Source organism: Phalacrocorax carbo, chromosome 10 (genome assembly GCF_963921805.1).
Source record: "Phalacrocorax carbo chromosome 10, bPhaCar2.1, whole genome shotgun sequence".
In the NCBI taxonomy this organism is placed as follows: domain Eukaryota; kingdom Metazoa; phylum Chordata; class Aves; order Suliformes; family Phalacrocoracidae; genus Phalacrocorax; species Phalacrocorax carbo.
This window is the reverse complement of record NC_087522.1, coordinates 22,187,435-22,205,191: the sequence shown is the minus strand read 5'-3', so window position 1 is coordinate 22,205,191 and position 17,757 is coordinate 22,187,435. Positions and strand designations below refer to the sequence as shown.

General features: G+C 35.0%; 1 protein-coding gene across 2 annotated transcripts in view; it reads right to left on the bottom strand.

Moving 5' to 3' along the window:
- Positions 1–17,757, bottom strand: part of UBR1 (ubiquitin protein ligase E3 component n-recognin 1) — a 77,717-nt gene that overhangs the window by 13,587 nt on the left and 46,373 nt on the right. For both annotated transcript variants that reach the window (XM_064462422.1, XM_064462423.1), the window contains exons 26-35: positions 16,700–16,799; positions 14,846–14,955; positions 13,498–13,587; positions 11,701–11,888; positions 10,357–10,562; positions 6,957–7,050; positions 4,356–4,508; positions 3,855–3,952; positions 3,096–3,189; positions 1,685–1,833 (exon numbers count right to left, since the gene is read on the bottom strand). In XM_064462422.1, the coding sequence (XP_064318492.1) occupies positions 1,685–1,833; positions 3,096–3,189; positions 3,855–3,952; positions 4,356–4,508; positions 6,957–7,050; positions 10,357–10,562; positions 11,701–11,888; positions 13,498–13,587; positions 14,846–14,955; positions 16,700–16,799 (1,282 nt within the window). The remainder of the gene's footprint in view (positions 1–1,684; positions 1,834–3,095; positions 3,190–3,854; positions 3,953–4,355; positions 4,509–6,956; positions 7,051–10,356; positions 10,563–11,700; positions 11,889–13,497; positions 13,588–14,845; positions 14,956–16,699; positions 16,800–17,757) is intronic.

The window sequence follows — 17,757 nt, the reverse complement described above, 5'->3', positions numbered from 1 at the left end:
TTGTTTTCATGTTGGTTTTTTTGTTGTTGGGAGGTTTTTGGTTTTGTGTTTGGTTGGTTGAGTTTTCTTAACCACCTCTAACAAAAAAAATCACAGTATTTTCACTTAGTACTTCTATACATCAGTTTAACATACAACATGTGGAGTTGGCAAGGAAACTCAGAAAAAATCAGATTTGTATTTTTAAGTGTCTGGCTCTTGGCAATAAAAGCAATTCACATCCCTTGGGTCAATGATGCTTTGAACCTCCTCTAGAGACTCTACTAATAAGGGTAGCTAAGGTTCCTTTGTCTAGGCAGTTTAGATACATGCCCTTTATCATTTTAACAATGGACCCTATGACTAGATACAAAACCAGCATACTCGAACCTGTGTAGGCAGTTTTGCCTTACAAATAGAGCAGGCTTCCATGAAATTGTAAACAAAAATGAGTCCAAGGAAATGGTGTGGCCTAGGATAGGTCAGACTCACAGTGGTCCCTCTGGTTTTACAATCTTGGCATGGTAAGGCATCTGTATTTTCTACTTCTGACAGCCTTCAATATCACATCTATGATAACAGTAATTGCATTATACATATGTTGGCAACCTCATCCCTGACAGCCACCAAGGTCTTTTTTTAGGTATCAAATGAAAACAATCTGAATCGCATTACATGCATGAATGTTAACAGAGCTAGGTGGCCTCCAGTCCTCTCCCAACCCATGTGAAAACTCTGATAAAAATCCAACACTAAACAGATGCAATCAGTTTTCATGACCATTCCTGCATTATCAGAATATTCCCAATCCTCCTAAAAATCTTTTGAACTCTTGACATTCCAGTTGGGTCAAGCCCACTTTAGATTCAAGGTAGATTACACTTGTACCTCCAACAGCTTCATCAAGAAAAAATGGCATACTAGGCATGTCGTATTTACATTCACAATTCCTTCAGACTTCTCTCTTGCCTCTCTCCCTGCCTGGAAGCCACTATAGGTTTATCTACGACTTCATGTTTGTTACACAAACTACTTTGCGTTTATAGTACAAAAATGAAATGAGACTGACTGCTAAACAAGTACATTATCCCCCCCCCAAATGCAGTCTTTTTTATGGTAATAATTTTGCCTTCAAAAAGAGAGCCACACCAGAGAATGTTTGGGTTTGGGGTTTTTTTTTCCTGCCAGGTATCTGCTTAGCAATTTCAGAATACATAAGACCATACTTCTTCTAGAAATTCCATGAGAATTCTTTGAGAATAGAGACAAAAAGAAATAATGAGAGAGGGAGTACCATTTCGTAGTTGATAGGTGTTTAGCTGCGGAGGACATGCCTGCAGGTCCATGATCTTTGGCAGGCTGAAGATATTCATTGAATATGCTTAATGTTACAATTAGTAGCATGGAACATGATCACTCCCTGCTCTCTCAGATTAAATCCATCAATGCTGGCATTCCATACCATATTTTATAAACTACCATCTAATAAAAATATCCTGTTATTTATATTGGATTATAGATTATAATTCTATTATTATATATGTAATTACATGTAATATACATTGTTATATTATTACACATTGCTCTTATTCATGTAGTACTATTATTATTATTATTCATACAATCAGACTGCATAAAATTATACAATCAAACAATTGTAAGATTTTCAAGTCATGAGAAGAAATAAACCCAAATTATTTTTTACCTATACACTGGATGGTAAAAGCACATGTGCTCCAGGTCATCATAGGAATCCGGTAATCAGCTTCGTTTGGAGCAACTTTTAGCCCAACTCTATAAATGGTGGTGGCAAAGAGAATAAGCATCTCCTTGATACTGCTTGAGTATTTGGCTCTGCAAATGCAAGCCAAGATTATTTCAGTCTGAATTATTAATAGTGCTTATTACTTACCAGTCAATCAATCACTAACAAGATCTAAGCTATATATGAAAGAATTTTTGAATACAAAGGTCCTCTGTCTGTACAGAGAAGAAAGAAATTTACTCATTTCCAGTAGTAAACAAGTAACTTGACATAACAGGCTCTACAAATTGAGAGATTAAGAGCTGCCAGGCTGGAAGGAGTCTATTTCTGTATACTATACTATAATTCACATTCAAAAAATGCAAACATACAAATCAAAGTAAAACATGATAAAAAAAAACAAATACGAGCAAGCAAGTGTAATGATAAGTGCTGAAATGAAAATACATCCCATCTCATATTACACTAAAAATAGAAAAACATTTCAAATGTGTTTTAAAACACATTTTTTAGCATTTAAGCTCCTTTCAGTTGACAGTTATATACAGAAATGTGCCTAGGCAAACACACAAAGTTTTAATGGCTTGTGTTTCTTCAAAGTCATACACAAAACCTCGTAACAGAAATATATGACATTCATATTAGTTCAGCCAAAACAGTTGTACCGCAGATTTTGGGGTTTAGCCAGGCTCATACTTAAACACCACAACATTTAAGTGCTAACTAAAGAATCTTTCCCATGGAATTCAGGTATCAAGAAAGAATTTGATTCAACTTTTGACAACATTTTTACAAATAGCAGATATGTAGAAGTACTGTGCATAACTATGATGTCAGTCAGAAGTAACAGAAGTAGAATACTTAAGAGCGTGATCTAAAAAGAAAGACAGCTGAGTACACTTGAAAAGTATCTATTCATTCTCTTTTAATGGAAAAGCACTTTTGCCTACTGGAATAGTAACAGACAACACAGCCCCATTCCTCTGAGTAACCTGTATGACATTATTGCATCCAAAACCAAGTGAACTCTATCCCTGAAACAGATATATATAGCAGGAAAATGAAGGGAGACAGACATTAAATAACTTGCCTTGAGGCACAAGGAAGCGACCCAAAATCACTGGAATTGTGGATTAGATTCCAGGCTCCTGGCTTTGTACCAAGAACTACCAGACTGGATTTGACCAAGAGGACCATCTAGCTCAGTATAGATCTGATATTCAGTGAATGCTTAAGGAAAAGTATAAGCAAACAAATCATCTGCCTTTCCTTCGATACAAATCCTGACGTAGATCTAGGTTATTTTAGGGAGAATTAGCATAATGCAGAGAGCACTTCCAGTAACACTTACGAGGACTGAACTCCAAAACTAAGGATAGAATGAAATTCCAGTGCAGAGTTCCCCATTCCCTTGCCGGCAAAAGCTGGAAGATTTTGTTTCTCTCCTTCAGAAAAAAAATTAGATCCACATTTAAAAACAAAGAAGTTGCTACAGTTTTTACAGCAGTCTAACAGAAGTGACACTTCTTTTTATTTTAAACTGGTTTGACAATAATTCTAAAAAGGCCTCACAAGCCAGACTGTCTTATAACCCTCCTCCTTAAGTAACATATTCTTCTATTCACAGAAGTATGAGGATTAAAAGTAGTGCTTTGCTGGTGAGGGAAGAGAACTTTCCTGCGTTATAAGAGTGCAAAGAATACATTGATTCTCTGTACCTTCTATTCCTTCTATTTTCTAAACACTCATACATGCTCTTTTTTTGGCCCTTTTAATTTAATTTTCTCATTTTTACTACATTGCCATCAATACAAAAGTCTAATTAACTCTGAGTGTTGTTGGTTGGTGGCTATCCTCTTCAAATGTATGCAATTTTCTTCCTCAGGGAAGATGGAAAGAACTTAACAGAAACCAGAAAGTTGGTGAGGGCACTGTGAAATCAAGACATCAGCTCAGAAAGGGCTATGACTTTATCCCCAGGTTTATTTGATCCTGTCTCAATTGATAGCAAAATGTATTCTTTATTTGAAGTTTTCTGTTGGTATTAGTTAAAACATGTACTGGTATATTAGATATCCCACAGAACAGCTTCAAAATTAAGATAACAAACCTTTAGCATTTTTCACACTGTAGCCCGATATCCTGACTATGATAATCTCCAGCCACCGAGCCAGGGACAGAATTTGAGCTACTGCCTCCGCATCCTCACTGAAGACAGAAAGAGAAAGCAGGTTTTACTTAAACCCTCAAAGAATAATCCTATCTTTAAAAAGAGAGGACACATTTAGATAAAAAATGCATTAATTCAGTATTTGCAGTTTTACTAGCTTTGTAAATTTTGAGCAAACAGTACAAAATGAAGTATTAGGCTAAATGCTAGATCTAGGTTCTTTCTCATTTGATATCAGCCCCCCAAAAATAGCCAATCCTAAAATGCTTTTATAAAAGAAAAAAAAGCAGTATAATTGGCTGAATAGTCAATAAGGAGATACGCAGTTTTTTATACATATTAGGAAGGACTGTCCAAGCTTTCCTTCAAAAAATTTGAAATGCCAACCAGCCTCAAAGTAATTTTTACTTTAATTAAAGGCTATGCAATATGGAAATTCACCTGTTTATTTTTTGAGCCTGCAATGGAACAATAGGAATCACAGTATTGCACAAAGATTTGCATAGTGGACAGAGATACTCTCCATTCTCCAAGTCAAATATCTGTTCAACATGCAGACGTTGTCGGAAGTTCAGCTGCATGGCTTCGAAGTACCTACAACATTGAAAAGGAAACTACTAGAAACTAGAACGGTTAAAATGTGACATGAAAAAAAATGTTCAAGTAATTAAAAGTGTTATTACCTGGCAAATACCTATCCAAGCCAACAAACAAGTCTTTTCCTTTGGTTTATAACTCCTTCACATGCTTGGATGTGAAAAGAAAATAAAACCTTTGAGCACATAGATGAACTCATGCAGAACTACATGGTACACCACTCACGCAAAATTGATGGCAACTTTTCCTTGCTTCTAAGATGCTTTTACATTTCAGTAACATTTTTACACACAAGCTGTACTTATCTTTTCTACTCTTCCCTCACATCTTCAACACACTGAAACACTGTATCTAAAGATCTCTCATATGCAACTCATTGCAGTAAGTTTGAAACAGGGATTGTACATATTTTTATTTAATTTAGGGAAAACCACCAGTAGCATTTAATGAATGAATAATCAGCTATTCATGGCAATGACTGCACCTCATGACTAGACAATGAAACTGTAGCCTTCTTTTAACAGGAAAAGAGGATAATTTATATTACTTGAGCTATTTTGAACTCAAAAGGCAATTAGAATTAGCTATGATCTTTTTACAGGTTTCATTTTTCCTATCCCCCCCCCCCCCCAGTGGATGCAGTAAGCCTTCAAATTTCATTAATGTCTCAGTGGTATTATTAGGAACAATAAGATCCAACATACCAATCTTCTTGCCTGGATACAAGCAACTAAATTCAGTACTAATATTCAGATGGGGTATGTAGGATCTTGAAGACATACGAAATTATTTAACTTGCACACTAAGGTAACAACTAGGTTTTTGGTGGTTTTTTTTTTTCTTTAAATCATACATTTTAAGGGAAAAAAATAAAATCCCACTTATGTAATAAGTGAAAGTGTACATGCAGGGGGAACTGCAGAAATTGTAATGATTACACAATATTTAGGAAAATATTACATTACAATCAACAAAAACATACATTTTTTTCCCCACATTCAAGCAACTATGTTTTTGCAAGCAACTCCTCTTCCTCATACATGGCAACTACTAAGATATTCCATTCATTTGAACTCAAACTGTTTTATAGAGTATTTTGCAGTATTTTTAGGCTGCACAGATACTCTAGAAAAGTGGCAGGCATCGTTTGGAGGAGTATTAGTAAGTTAGAATGTCTGTTATGTAATAAATAAAAGACTATACTCAAACCTTCCATGCCATCCCGTATGAGAAGAGCCTGTTGTCCATTTTAATGCCATTTACCCATACAGCAAGTCATCTTTTCTTAAAAAGAGCAAGGGAACTGAGCTCCAATGTTGCACTACTTAGATCTACGCAGATGTAGATGGATCTGCCAAGAGCAGATGCATTATACGCAAGGAACATATTTCCGTATCATTTTAAGTGTGTGCACCTATTCATTCTGTACTCATGTCTTATTATTAAAAAAATATATATACATACGTATAGAAAAGTAAATAAGCACTAGAAGTTTACTCAGATTTTTTGAAGTAAAATGGCACAAGTACAAACAGCAAACCTCGAGAGATTGTTTACATCATAAAACAATATAAAGTAGCTTGCAACTGCATGACCCGACTCTCTTTATCTGTTGATAATACTTCAGTGAGATTATTTCTCTTATTTTCTCACACTATTTAGCTTGTTTAGACTTGCCAGACCTATGTGGAATCAAATCCAAAGAGCATTAGCTTTCTTCTCTTTAATCCTACAAACATAGCTGCAATGAGAAAGACTATATTCTGCAAGCGAAGTAGCATTGGTCTTTTAATATTTTAGGTTGCATACTAATCCAACACACTTGGTATAAATTGTGCCCCCCCCAACCATAGAAATCTATTGAAGTTTTTAAGTACTCTTCCAATTCTTCCCTCTTACCTTTTATTAAGAGTTTGTTCACCAATAGGGAAGTGGTGGCAGAAAAAATATTGGTAGATTTAAGCATTCATATTCTATTCTAAATGCCAGATTTTAACCTAAAGACTCACTGGAATAAGTCAGCTTCATCCCTCACCTAGTACTGACCGATGACAGACTTTCAGAGTCAAAGTACTGCTGTCATGTAACACTCACCTGGAAGATTCCTACTGGTTCTGACTGGATTGCTAAAAATAAGCCTACTAGATATGGTTTATTATTCTTGGCCAATTTTACCTCATTGGTTTTATTTGCATAAATTAGTAACCTCTTAGAGATTCTTCTTTGGGTCACAGAAGGCACTAAAAACTTTTGTGATTTTCTTCTTCATCGGGTCAAAACTTCTCTTGTGTCACGTTTCATTTTCAGATGAGTACAAATAGTTTTCACTCCTTAATTCAATATCCACTTACTGTACTATGTTTTCAGTGTGCACTTAAATGCTTTGGAAAACAGATTAATAAAAAAAAAAAACCACATTAAAAGGCTGCAAAGACACATCCTTACTTCTGCCAGCAGGCTGCATGCATCACGTGGCCACAGCTTCCTGTGTGGGTCCCACAGGGTAAGTCAGGATGCATGAAGAGAGGATCTAACGTATCTAGAAAGACACAGCAGAAATAAATTCTTGAAAGAACAGTAATGTAACTTCCCATTAGTATGAACAGAAATGAACAACAGTGTGCACAGAACACAAGTCTTCAGATTTTATTTTCCCACAGTCACATGAAAATCCCATTTGCCTAGCTCTTCCAGACAACAATCCAGCAAAGCAATTGTAAGACAGAGCTCGCTCAAACTACTGAAGGCTTTCCACTAATTATGATGAAAAAGATTACAAAATCAAAACACAATAGTAAATTGGTTAAGAAAAATGTTCAACGCTGGAATAGCTCTGCAGTTGGATTCACTACCACTGAAGTTTTAATGTATTTGTTATTGTATTTTTAAGTGAAAGAAAATGAAATTACTAAAACAGATTAGGCATTTCTCCAACTAATCCCATATATTTTCAAACCACTGACACAAACAGCACTGCTGAGTAACAAAGTCAAGTCTATCTTTTACTAATCTTGCATAATTCTTAACAGCAAAAACATTAAGAGAATATAACGGTGTCTTTGTGCTGCATATGCACTCAAAGTAAGATTCCATTTTCCCCTTAAAGATATCTAATACTGAACTGAATAACAGCAATCTGCCAAACCTCATCTCTTTATGATTTTGAACAAATATATCTGAATTTGACAAAATAAAAAAAACACACACAAAAAAACCTGTCACCCAAATTGCACTGAAAATATAATTCCATTTGACAGTAGCAAAGCTGCTTTAAATCAAATGGAGACTGAGATAAGGAAGTGAACCTTAGTATAACACTGATTTGCCACTTTCTGCACTTCTGCTGTGGGAACAGCATTTTTCCACTTATTTAGATCTTCAGAGGAAAAAAACTCTTACAAGCCTACTTCTAACTGCTGATCTCCAGAGGACCAAGGAGTAGAGAGTAAGTGCTATAAATAATATCCAGAAGTGACTTTAGGAAAAGGAACTTAATTCTTTTCTTTTTTCAATCATTTCAATAGCCCAACATGTCACTGTAGAAAGCTTCCAATTGTATCTGACTACAAAAGCAGAGGATTTAATTTGTACTTCAGAGTACCACAGAAGAGAGGGGGAAAAAAAAAAAGGATACAATTAGTACATGGCCTAGATAAAAATTCTGTACAGCTGGCTCAAAATTGCCATTATCAGTAGTTTGCTGTCAAAAAGAAAAATGGATCATACAGGATTCTGTAGGAGCCTGTCCTGGGTCTAAAACTATTCAGTATTTGTTAATGACACAAAGGAGGAAACACAAAACATCTTACTAAGTGAAACATAGGGTAATAGAAGAGGGTATATCCTGGAGAAGTAAGAAGCAATGATGAACTTCCTTTTGCTTTAGAATTCTATCTGATAACATGCAAGGGCGTACTCCTAAACTAAAGCAGGAATAATGAACTGCACAAACACAGAATTTAAAGTTATTTGCTAGACAGTAGTGTCATTAAAATATAAGGCACGGGGTTCATTTTGCTTTATGAGCTGACCACAACGTAAAAATATCCTGTCACAAAATGGGGGGGACAACAAAAAAAAAAAAAAGAAAACCACCACACACCCACCACAAAAAAACCACCAAACATATTTGAAAGTAAGTAGGCATTTAAACTACAAGTTGTAACATCTTTGCCATGCAACTAGAAACATCCTGAGAGCATTTACAGACCTCCAGTTTTTATCTTGCCACACTGCACCCTTATTCCTTATATATTAGTTAGCTTGAATAAGAAGGGTTTGAAAAAATGATTGACTCAGCTTTATAAGAAGATACGAACAGATACATAGAGAATGTATACTGATCAATAAATATTTAATAAATTACAGCTATTTAGATTTTTACCTGTGTTAAAATAAACAATTCATTTACAGGGAAAAAATTAATACTTTTAACTTTTAATTATTATTTAATACTGTAGCATGCTTGAATCAAACTAGTGGTTTTATGATGAGATCTGTATCCACCCTTGGGGTGATTTTGCCCTAACAGCATTTGCCTAGGCTGTGTATCAAGCAAGACAGAGTCAAAAAATCTAATAAACATGATAATAAATTAGTTTACCTTCTCCTTACCCATAAAACCAGCTATCCTGGTCAAAGAATGAGGGTGGCTTACTAAGTTCCTTTCTCAACAAATCCATTTTTTACATTTCTTGCTGCTGTATTGTCCTTCTTTATTTTTTATATTGTCTTACAAACTAATAATAATTACTAACATCCAACATACTTCTGGGCATCCAGGCTGGCTGGAATACTCAGATTTTTAGTACTTTCTTATTTCACTTCTGGGTTTTTTGGTGTTTTTTTTTTTAAAACATACACTTCTTTGCCGTGCTTAGCTTTCCAAGAGCTCAACTATCTTCTATGTATTTTAAAAAATAATTAAAGACTATACTGAAGACAATCATTCTGATAATCTTTCAATATTAATTTAATAATTGCCAAGGTGAATACTCTGAAGTTACCTAGATATTGTTTCAACTTCTCTTATGCTATTCTGGACTGTATTTCTCTCTTGTTAAAACTAACAGCTATCAAGCATCTGATCTTGAATTATTGCTAATTTTCTTGTTTCAAAAAGAAGGCAAAAAAGTCAGTGAGTACTTAAGTTTTCCCATTTTCTTTCTTTCCCTTAAGTAACTGCCCAAAATCTTTCTCATGTTTATTCACCTATTACTCACAAAAAAAACCTTCTGGCTGGCCTTTGTTTCCTGCCAGCAATATGCTATTATGCAACTCTAAATCTTCTGTAGTATTCTCTTGTATTAATTATTTTAATTCCTCAGATTATATAATATGATCCTTGCTTATACTTTTGTATTTTTTTTAATGTTGCTGGTTTTATTACTTCGTGGACTCAGGGAAAAAAAACACCCAAACTAAACCACCACCACCAAAAAAACCACCAAACAAAAACCCCCAACCAAACCCTCCTGAGGCTGCCATATTGGCCTCTCACAATATTAATGTAATTCCTCTATATTGGGAAAGTTTGCTGCTCTACTGTTAACATTCCTGGATTTTATCAGAGTCACCATTCCTTCCAAACCTCGATGTTTTATAACATCTTCTTGTGAGATTAAAGCATTTTCTTATTTCCCAGGGACAAATCCAAATCTTCATATGCTTCTCATTTTTAAGTTTTAAAGCACGGATTTTAGAACAATTTAAACATTTTAACTTTCTTTTTATTAAGTAGGGTAAGCCATTTAGCAATATGACTGAATAGAGTTTAATTAGGGTTAAAGGGTATGAGATCTAGGTACAGAACTGATTGTACTCTAAAAGAACAAAAGTTGCATACCCCCTGAATGTTCAAGAATTCTGCTCCTATTCTGAGTTAAAGCGGTTGATTTCTGGACACAGGCAGATAATACCATGGCAGCACTGTCCAACTTTACTTCCTGCTCCTCCTGACAAAGAATACAGGTAAGAACTTCTTTCTCAGCAACAGATGGACCTCGTTTGGGACCCAAAGCAATTTTGGAGTAATCAATCGCCGAAGACATGCTGTAAGACCATAAGTGACACAAATATAAAATAATCAGATGGCTTTTTCTAAACAAATTGATTATTCCAGGCATCTAAAAACGTCGTACACTGCTAACATTTCTGGATTTATACCAAAATGTTTCACAAAACCAAGTGACAACCAAACAATGAAGAAACACCTCAATCCTTACTAAAATGCAGCATTCTTCAAAAATAGAAAGAGGAAGCCAGGTAACGTAGAATAACACAATGAAATGGATTCAGATCACACGAAATTCAGTGAGCTCTATTGAACGTAGATTGGACTAAATATATTTCAATCTTAGAGATGCATTAAAATTTTTTCCCATTCTTGAAGAAAACATACAGAAAATGAACGACACTACCTAAATTCAATGCTTTATGACACAAACTTCCACATATTTTTAAATGCTCCTTATTCCAGAGTTCAACTATGATTTATAGAACATGATTTATTGAAGATCAAAGCACACAGAAGTGATCTGTACTTTTTTCCAGCAGATATCTCTATTTTCCCCGATTAGTTTTGTGCAGCCCCAATTAGACCAAAATTGTGATTTGCATTAGGTATACCATATTGTAGAAGCATCTCCAGAAAGGAGCAATCCATACCAACAAAATTATGAACCAAACATCTTCAGTATTAAATTAGATTTTTACAACTAAGGAACAGAAATATCAGCGACTTGAGCTACAAGAACCCTATTTTCTTCATTGCAACTTAACCTTAAGGCGTACTGGCTTTCAGATTCTTCCCAAATTAAATACCTACATTTTCATATAAGGTAGACGGTCACCTCCAAAATTAGAGCGTTGTCAACTCAGCAGCTTTCTAATGACATTTGTCCAAATGTTAACAATATAAGTACCTACCATTTGAAGAAATAATTTTCTTATTTATGTTATGCTGCTCTACAAAGTCTACTGTGTGTTCTTTAGCATACACATGCTAGTTTACATATAATTCTGTAACAGAAGATGACTTAAAAAGAAAATAGAGACAGAAGTTTGCTGACTGGGATGACACAATCGGTCCCGTGAACATACTTTCAAAATTTTTATGTACCATAATAATGACTTATGTAGCAGGTCATGAGCTCTTCCCCCAGAACTCTGGATGTCTGTTTTTGATTACCTTTCTTCCTCCATAAGATCATCTTCTTTCCCTGGTGCCTCCAGTGTGTTTTCGTACAGGAGCTTATGGGTTTCAATGAAATTCCTCTGCAGTGCAGACATCTGGGCCATTATCTTCTGACGGTGCAATCTAGCTGCTTCTGCCTTTCTCTTTCGCTCAGCTTTCTCTTTATCCTGAGTGCTCTGTGTCTTAAAATAAGAGAGAATAAAGAAATCACAGGCAACAGAGAACATCAAAAAATGAGAAGAATCTTTCCCCCAACGATATGCAGTTTGATCACTCACATCAAATTCCTTTAACTGATAACACTTCAAAAAACAAACACACAAAAAAACCCCCAACCTTAACTGCTATCTGAAAAATGCACAACTAAAATCTTAAATATCAACTAGGTTCATTAACGTAGTCAGAAAAAACAGATTTTGAGGGTCAACAAAAGGTCACTAGTATGATCCCTTGCCCAAACATGGGACCAATTATACCCGATTCATTTTAATCAGGTGTTTGTCTGTTCTTAAGAAACTTTAGTGAGGTGAATATCACAAATCTCCTCTAGTGATTTGTTATTCCCCCCATATGTGAAACCCCTACCATGTATTCAGTATCTAACTTACAGGAATTTAAGAAAATTTTATCTTGAACTATCTATGGACTACACAGATTGTTCCTAAAATTTTGTGGCAGCATTTTATGCATCTGAGGATTGTATCTTCCCCAATTCCTCTTTACTGTAGAGTGGAAAACTATTCTTCTTCCAGTATTTCCTCTTTTATCATGTTTTGAAAAAATAAACACAGTACTTACATACTTTGGAAACTTAAAATTCAAAAAACACAGATTTAATGACAACATAGTGAACCTAATTCCTCTTAAGGCACAAAATCAACATTTTACACATTGCTTCCATTCACAATACCGTTACTTTTTGAGGAAATGAAACAAGAAATCGCTCCACAAGTAGTGGAACTTTAAGAGTCTCATTTCTTACTGACTTTTGTATTTTGTTCCCTTACTTTACCAGATATCATATGACACTTCTCTCAAAAAAGAAACACAGCATATGCTGTGGTAAGTTCAGAGTTGTGCATGCAATGACTAGCCAAGAGATTGTTTGGCAGCAAACTGTTGCCAAACAGAACGTGTAAGAGCAAACTGGCCTGTCTTTGCACACTGTTAAAGGGTAATCAGATTCTTTTCTATTCACCACCAATTAAAAAAAAAAAAACAACAAAAACAAACAAACCAACCTTGGGACTGCAGTAATCTTTTAAATCTCCATTTCACTGTGTCATTTGACCACTGGATTCAAAAGTTATTTTGAGGGAAGGGAGTAGAGGCTGATAGACAGAATAATCACCTAAGCCTGATGTCTTTATACAATCAAGACCAAGAGGTTAATCTGCTTTGCAGGTCATGTAAATTACAAGACATTATTTCAAGTGGATTTGCATTTCTAATTATTGCACAATGACAACATAATAGAAAAGATGGTCAAATCATAAGGACAAGAAATGGAGAAATGAACACAAATTACTACTTCACTGCCCTCAGTTGCTTCACTTGGAAGTACAACCAAAACCACATTAGCTGCTGATAATTCCATCAACCATGCTTAGCACAGACTTCATTTATTAAAAATATTAATCTTGGAACCTAAATCCTATTTGTAGGCAATATATCAGAAATTAATATTTTAAAAATTATCATTTTAGGTAACAATAAATTTAGGCACCTTTTTGAAAACAGCCATTCAAAACATTATATACAAGGCTTACACTGAACTTTTTTTATTATTACCTCATCACCTTTTGTAGCTTCTGAGCCTGGTGTAGCTGCTATTGTTGTCAAACTAGATTTCTCTCTCAATCTTTTCACTGTGTCAAACATCTAGGAATAGAGACATAGATGTTAAAAATAAAACGCAACTTGGCTCTTATAGACAGGATTAAAGCTCTTGGTATTTAGTTTCACATTATTTTCAGATTTTCAAATGGATGAAACCAACTGCCATACTCCTAGATAACAAAAACCTCTAATTGAGGCTGTATGCACACTCCTGTAACACTGCTGTGTCTGTATCCTGAACCTGACCAGCACTGCTTAGTGTCAAGGAAAGTAAAATTATTCCAAAATTTCCAGTCTTCTAGCATTAATACTGCTAAGCAGCTAAAGCATCTGTGCATCTGTACATCAGAAGAATGGACAGAGATTGCTAGCTTATTTCAAGTAGGTGAGATGTGATCATCCCATCAAAACTGTCGCTAAAATAATGCAAAAATATCTGGAATACAAAGCTTGCCAGAATGCCCAATTAGTTAAAACTGAGCCTTCTATTTTCGTTTACTACATTCTCCAGCTATCTTTACTTTACTAAGCATCTGGAATTTTTTATAATATTAAATATTCTACATTTACTATATGTACTTTTTAAAGTACATTTTTACTTTTGCCCATAGAATTTTAGAAGAATAACTTCTCAAAAAATCTTTCAAACCTGCCTCCCTAATGTACCAGGATAGTCCAATTTTAGTAGCCGAGGATAGTTTTGGAACCCTACTCTGTATTTTTACCCTCTTTTCCAAGAGCAGTCTTCTACGTTTGCCACCTAAAACAAGAAGCCCAAAATAGAACAGGACAGTAGTACTCCTGCTAAACAGAAGCAGCAACCTCCTGTGCTAGAGAAGGTGTCACAGCTCTAGAAGTTTTTTCCCATCTCTTACTGAGTAATGGCAGGGAGTTGGATGGAAAAATTCCACATGTCAAATGTACAATGTGGCCATTAGATCCATATGACTCAGGTCTTAATACAAGCAGACTCTAAAATGCTATCCCAATTAATAAACTTTTACTTAGCACTTCCTGTTATTTTGCAACAGAAGTATGAGGAATAAAGTTTACATATAAAAATGTCATTACTGGAATGAGTTATATAAGCAAAAATTGACCCAATACTTGAAAGTAGCAATAGCAAGTACAATGACTTGTAAGTGTTAACGCAGTATTCAAGAAACCATCTTATCTGTGGGGGAAAATGCTCTAACAGATTAAGCTTCTCAAGAAATCATTGCAGCAGGAATCATAACATTTTTCATAAAAGCTTTCTAAATTACTAGAATCCGGTCATACTTCTGTCTCCCTCATGTACCTGCAGTATCCAATTGACTGTGTCCTTCTGTGCCTCTAACTGCGGAACTCGCTTCAATTTTTCCAGAAGCGTTAACACACTCACAGCATTCAAGGCTGAGCTCCCCATTCCTTTACAAAGGAGAGAAAAAAACAAACGCATGGGTCTTCAGGGGGAAAAAACCCCAACCACTTAACATTTTAATATATTTACAACCATGAGCATGCCTTAAAATATTGCTGACTGTATCACACATATATGAACACAACTTGTGTAGTTACATTTCTGGTTTAATTTCACGTGTTTATTCCAGATAAATGTAATATAATCCTTCCACCTTGTTGATCAATAAGTTTTGCTACTTCCACGAGCAGAAGTACAGACAAAACCAGAACTGCCTTTCACTTCAAGAAACAATAAAGCTCTTATAGCTTACATAAGTTTGCTAAACAGCCTAGAGTGCACAAGTTTATTTCCTTCACAAAAAAATATTATCATTACAGTAATTACTTGCTTCCTCACACCTTGGTAACAGTTCGTAACACTCTACGCCATTCTCTAACATAAGCATGCTTTAAAATTGAGACCATTCTCTTCTTCTCTTCAATTATATTTCTTTTGCAGTACTTTCCATTTGAAATTAATTTGCACATTTTCAGAAGTGAGACAAATACATAATAAAATTTATTTTTTTTAAATCACTTCTCAATAAGAGGTTCGTTAGAAAAAGACTAATGTTTTTGCATCCCTTACGTATAAATGGGGCTTTGGTTTTTCTGGTTGTGCAAAACTAAAGCTAGCTAAGAATTCACTAACCTCTCAATTGTAATTACTTTCAGTGTATTCCTATAGTTGACGGAAGCTTCATAAACAGAAATATGTTCAGTGTGATGGGAATACTTCTTGCTCAAGAAAAAAATTAAAATTAAAAAAATGTGAAATGGGAGTGTTTTTCAAACCCAGTGACATGTGAATCTCTTTACACAAGATTTCTGATTAACTAATAGGCAGTTCAACAGCTTTATGTATTTATTTATTTATTTACATAGGAGGTATTTAGAAGACAAGTAGATGTGGGGCTTAGGGCCATGGTTTAGCAGTGGACTTGGCAGTGCTAGGTTAACAGTTGGACTCAATCTTAAAGGTTGTTTCCAACCTAAACAATTCTATGATTTCATGATTTTACTTCACAATTCTTATTTCTGTTTCATCTCTTAAGTGACAATTATGTTTTGTTTGATAATGGAATTTGTTTTATTTATTCTTACACAATGAAGCAGAAACTCTAGATGAGATGGAAGATTATTTACAAAATAGAGATTCCAACTCTGACCCACTAGTTTTGAATGTAAGATTAGGAAGTGCTCTGTAGAGAACTGGAAGAGTAAAGCAACAGGGAAAAACAAAGCACACTTCACAGCCACCAAGGGTTGCTTCTATTATCACTGCCATAGTAAAAGACTTTTTACTTGCAAGTAAATCAATAACTGCACAGCTCAGGAGTACAAAAGATGGCGACAGTTCACTTAAATCCAGTGTCATTTTTCAAAGAGTTATTAGATTCCATTTCAATAATGTTCTTGCAAAGAAATAACCATTTTCAGTTATCTAACACTAGTATTCTCCATTTCTTTCCCAGGAAGAGAAGCATATCTCCTCTCCAATGTATCTGGCAATTAGTAACAAAGGAAGCTTGTCCAAACCTGGTTTCCTGATTATTTAAAAAAAAAAAAAAATTAGCAGGTTTTAATTCTATAGCAAAAAGTAAATCCTTTCTGACTAAAATCACCGAATACTTTCTTCTAGTTTGTTTTTGTCCTTACAAAATCAAATCAGCCTAATTTACTCTGCCCTTTTAAAGCAAGTGAAACGTACGTGTTGCTTTGTGATAAAAATCAAAGGTTACTTCTTCTTCCGGGGACTTCTGTAACTGCTGCTTCTCTTCTAGTAACCCTAAGGACAGGAGATGAAGCACCTAAAAGAGACAAAAATACTACATCTCATTCACTGTTCAAGGTCTGGAAAACTGGCATATAAAATAAGGATGTTTAATATAGTTCATAGAACTACTAAGGTTGGAAAAGACCTCTAGGATCATCAAGTCCAACTGACAACCCAACACCCCCAGGCCTCCTAAACCATGTCCCCAAGTGCCATGTCTACAAGTTGTTTGAACACGCCCAGCGATGGTGACTCCACCACCTCTCCGGGCAGCCTGTGCCAATGCCTGACCACTCTTGCAAATATCCAATCTAAACCTCTGTGCTGTGCGCTTATTATACCCATGATAAAACACAGAAATGAGAAGAGTGCAAAGATGATACATGAAAAGTGAAATAACAATGCGAAATATAGTTTTCCTGCATATTACTTGCACTAAAATTAATTACCTTGCACACACTTTACATGAGTAACATGAGTCTTGTCATTTTGCAGATACAAAAATCTACAAATACGTGCTTAATTCCATAATCCAAAGATTAACAGGTAAGGCAAGGCAATTTAATAATCTATGCACTCTAATTAACAAAACTGACTAATTCAACCAGTCTATAAATTCAGGTCCTAATGCTATATATATATAAAAAAAACCACCCACCCAGAAAACCCAAAACCACAAACCCAACCAACTTCAACAATGTCATTAATTCCTTTAAAAAATAAAAATAAAAATAAAAATAAAAATCCAAACCCGAACCAAAACAAACCCACAACAACAGAAAACCCATAAAGTCACTGTGGTAAAATGGGATGTTTAAATACTCACAAAATTATATTATTTCATAACTGAGGCCCCAAAGACATTTACATATTTGGAGACTTGGCAGCTTATAAGATGAAGCAACTCCAATTTCTTTAAGATTCTCAAAGGGTTACTTATTTACACATGAAGTTTCAAGATAAAGATCAGGCAAGGAGAATTACATATTGAA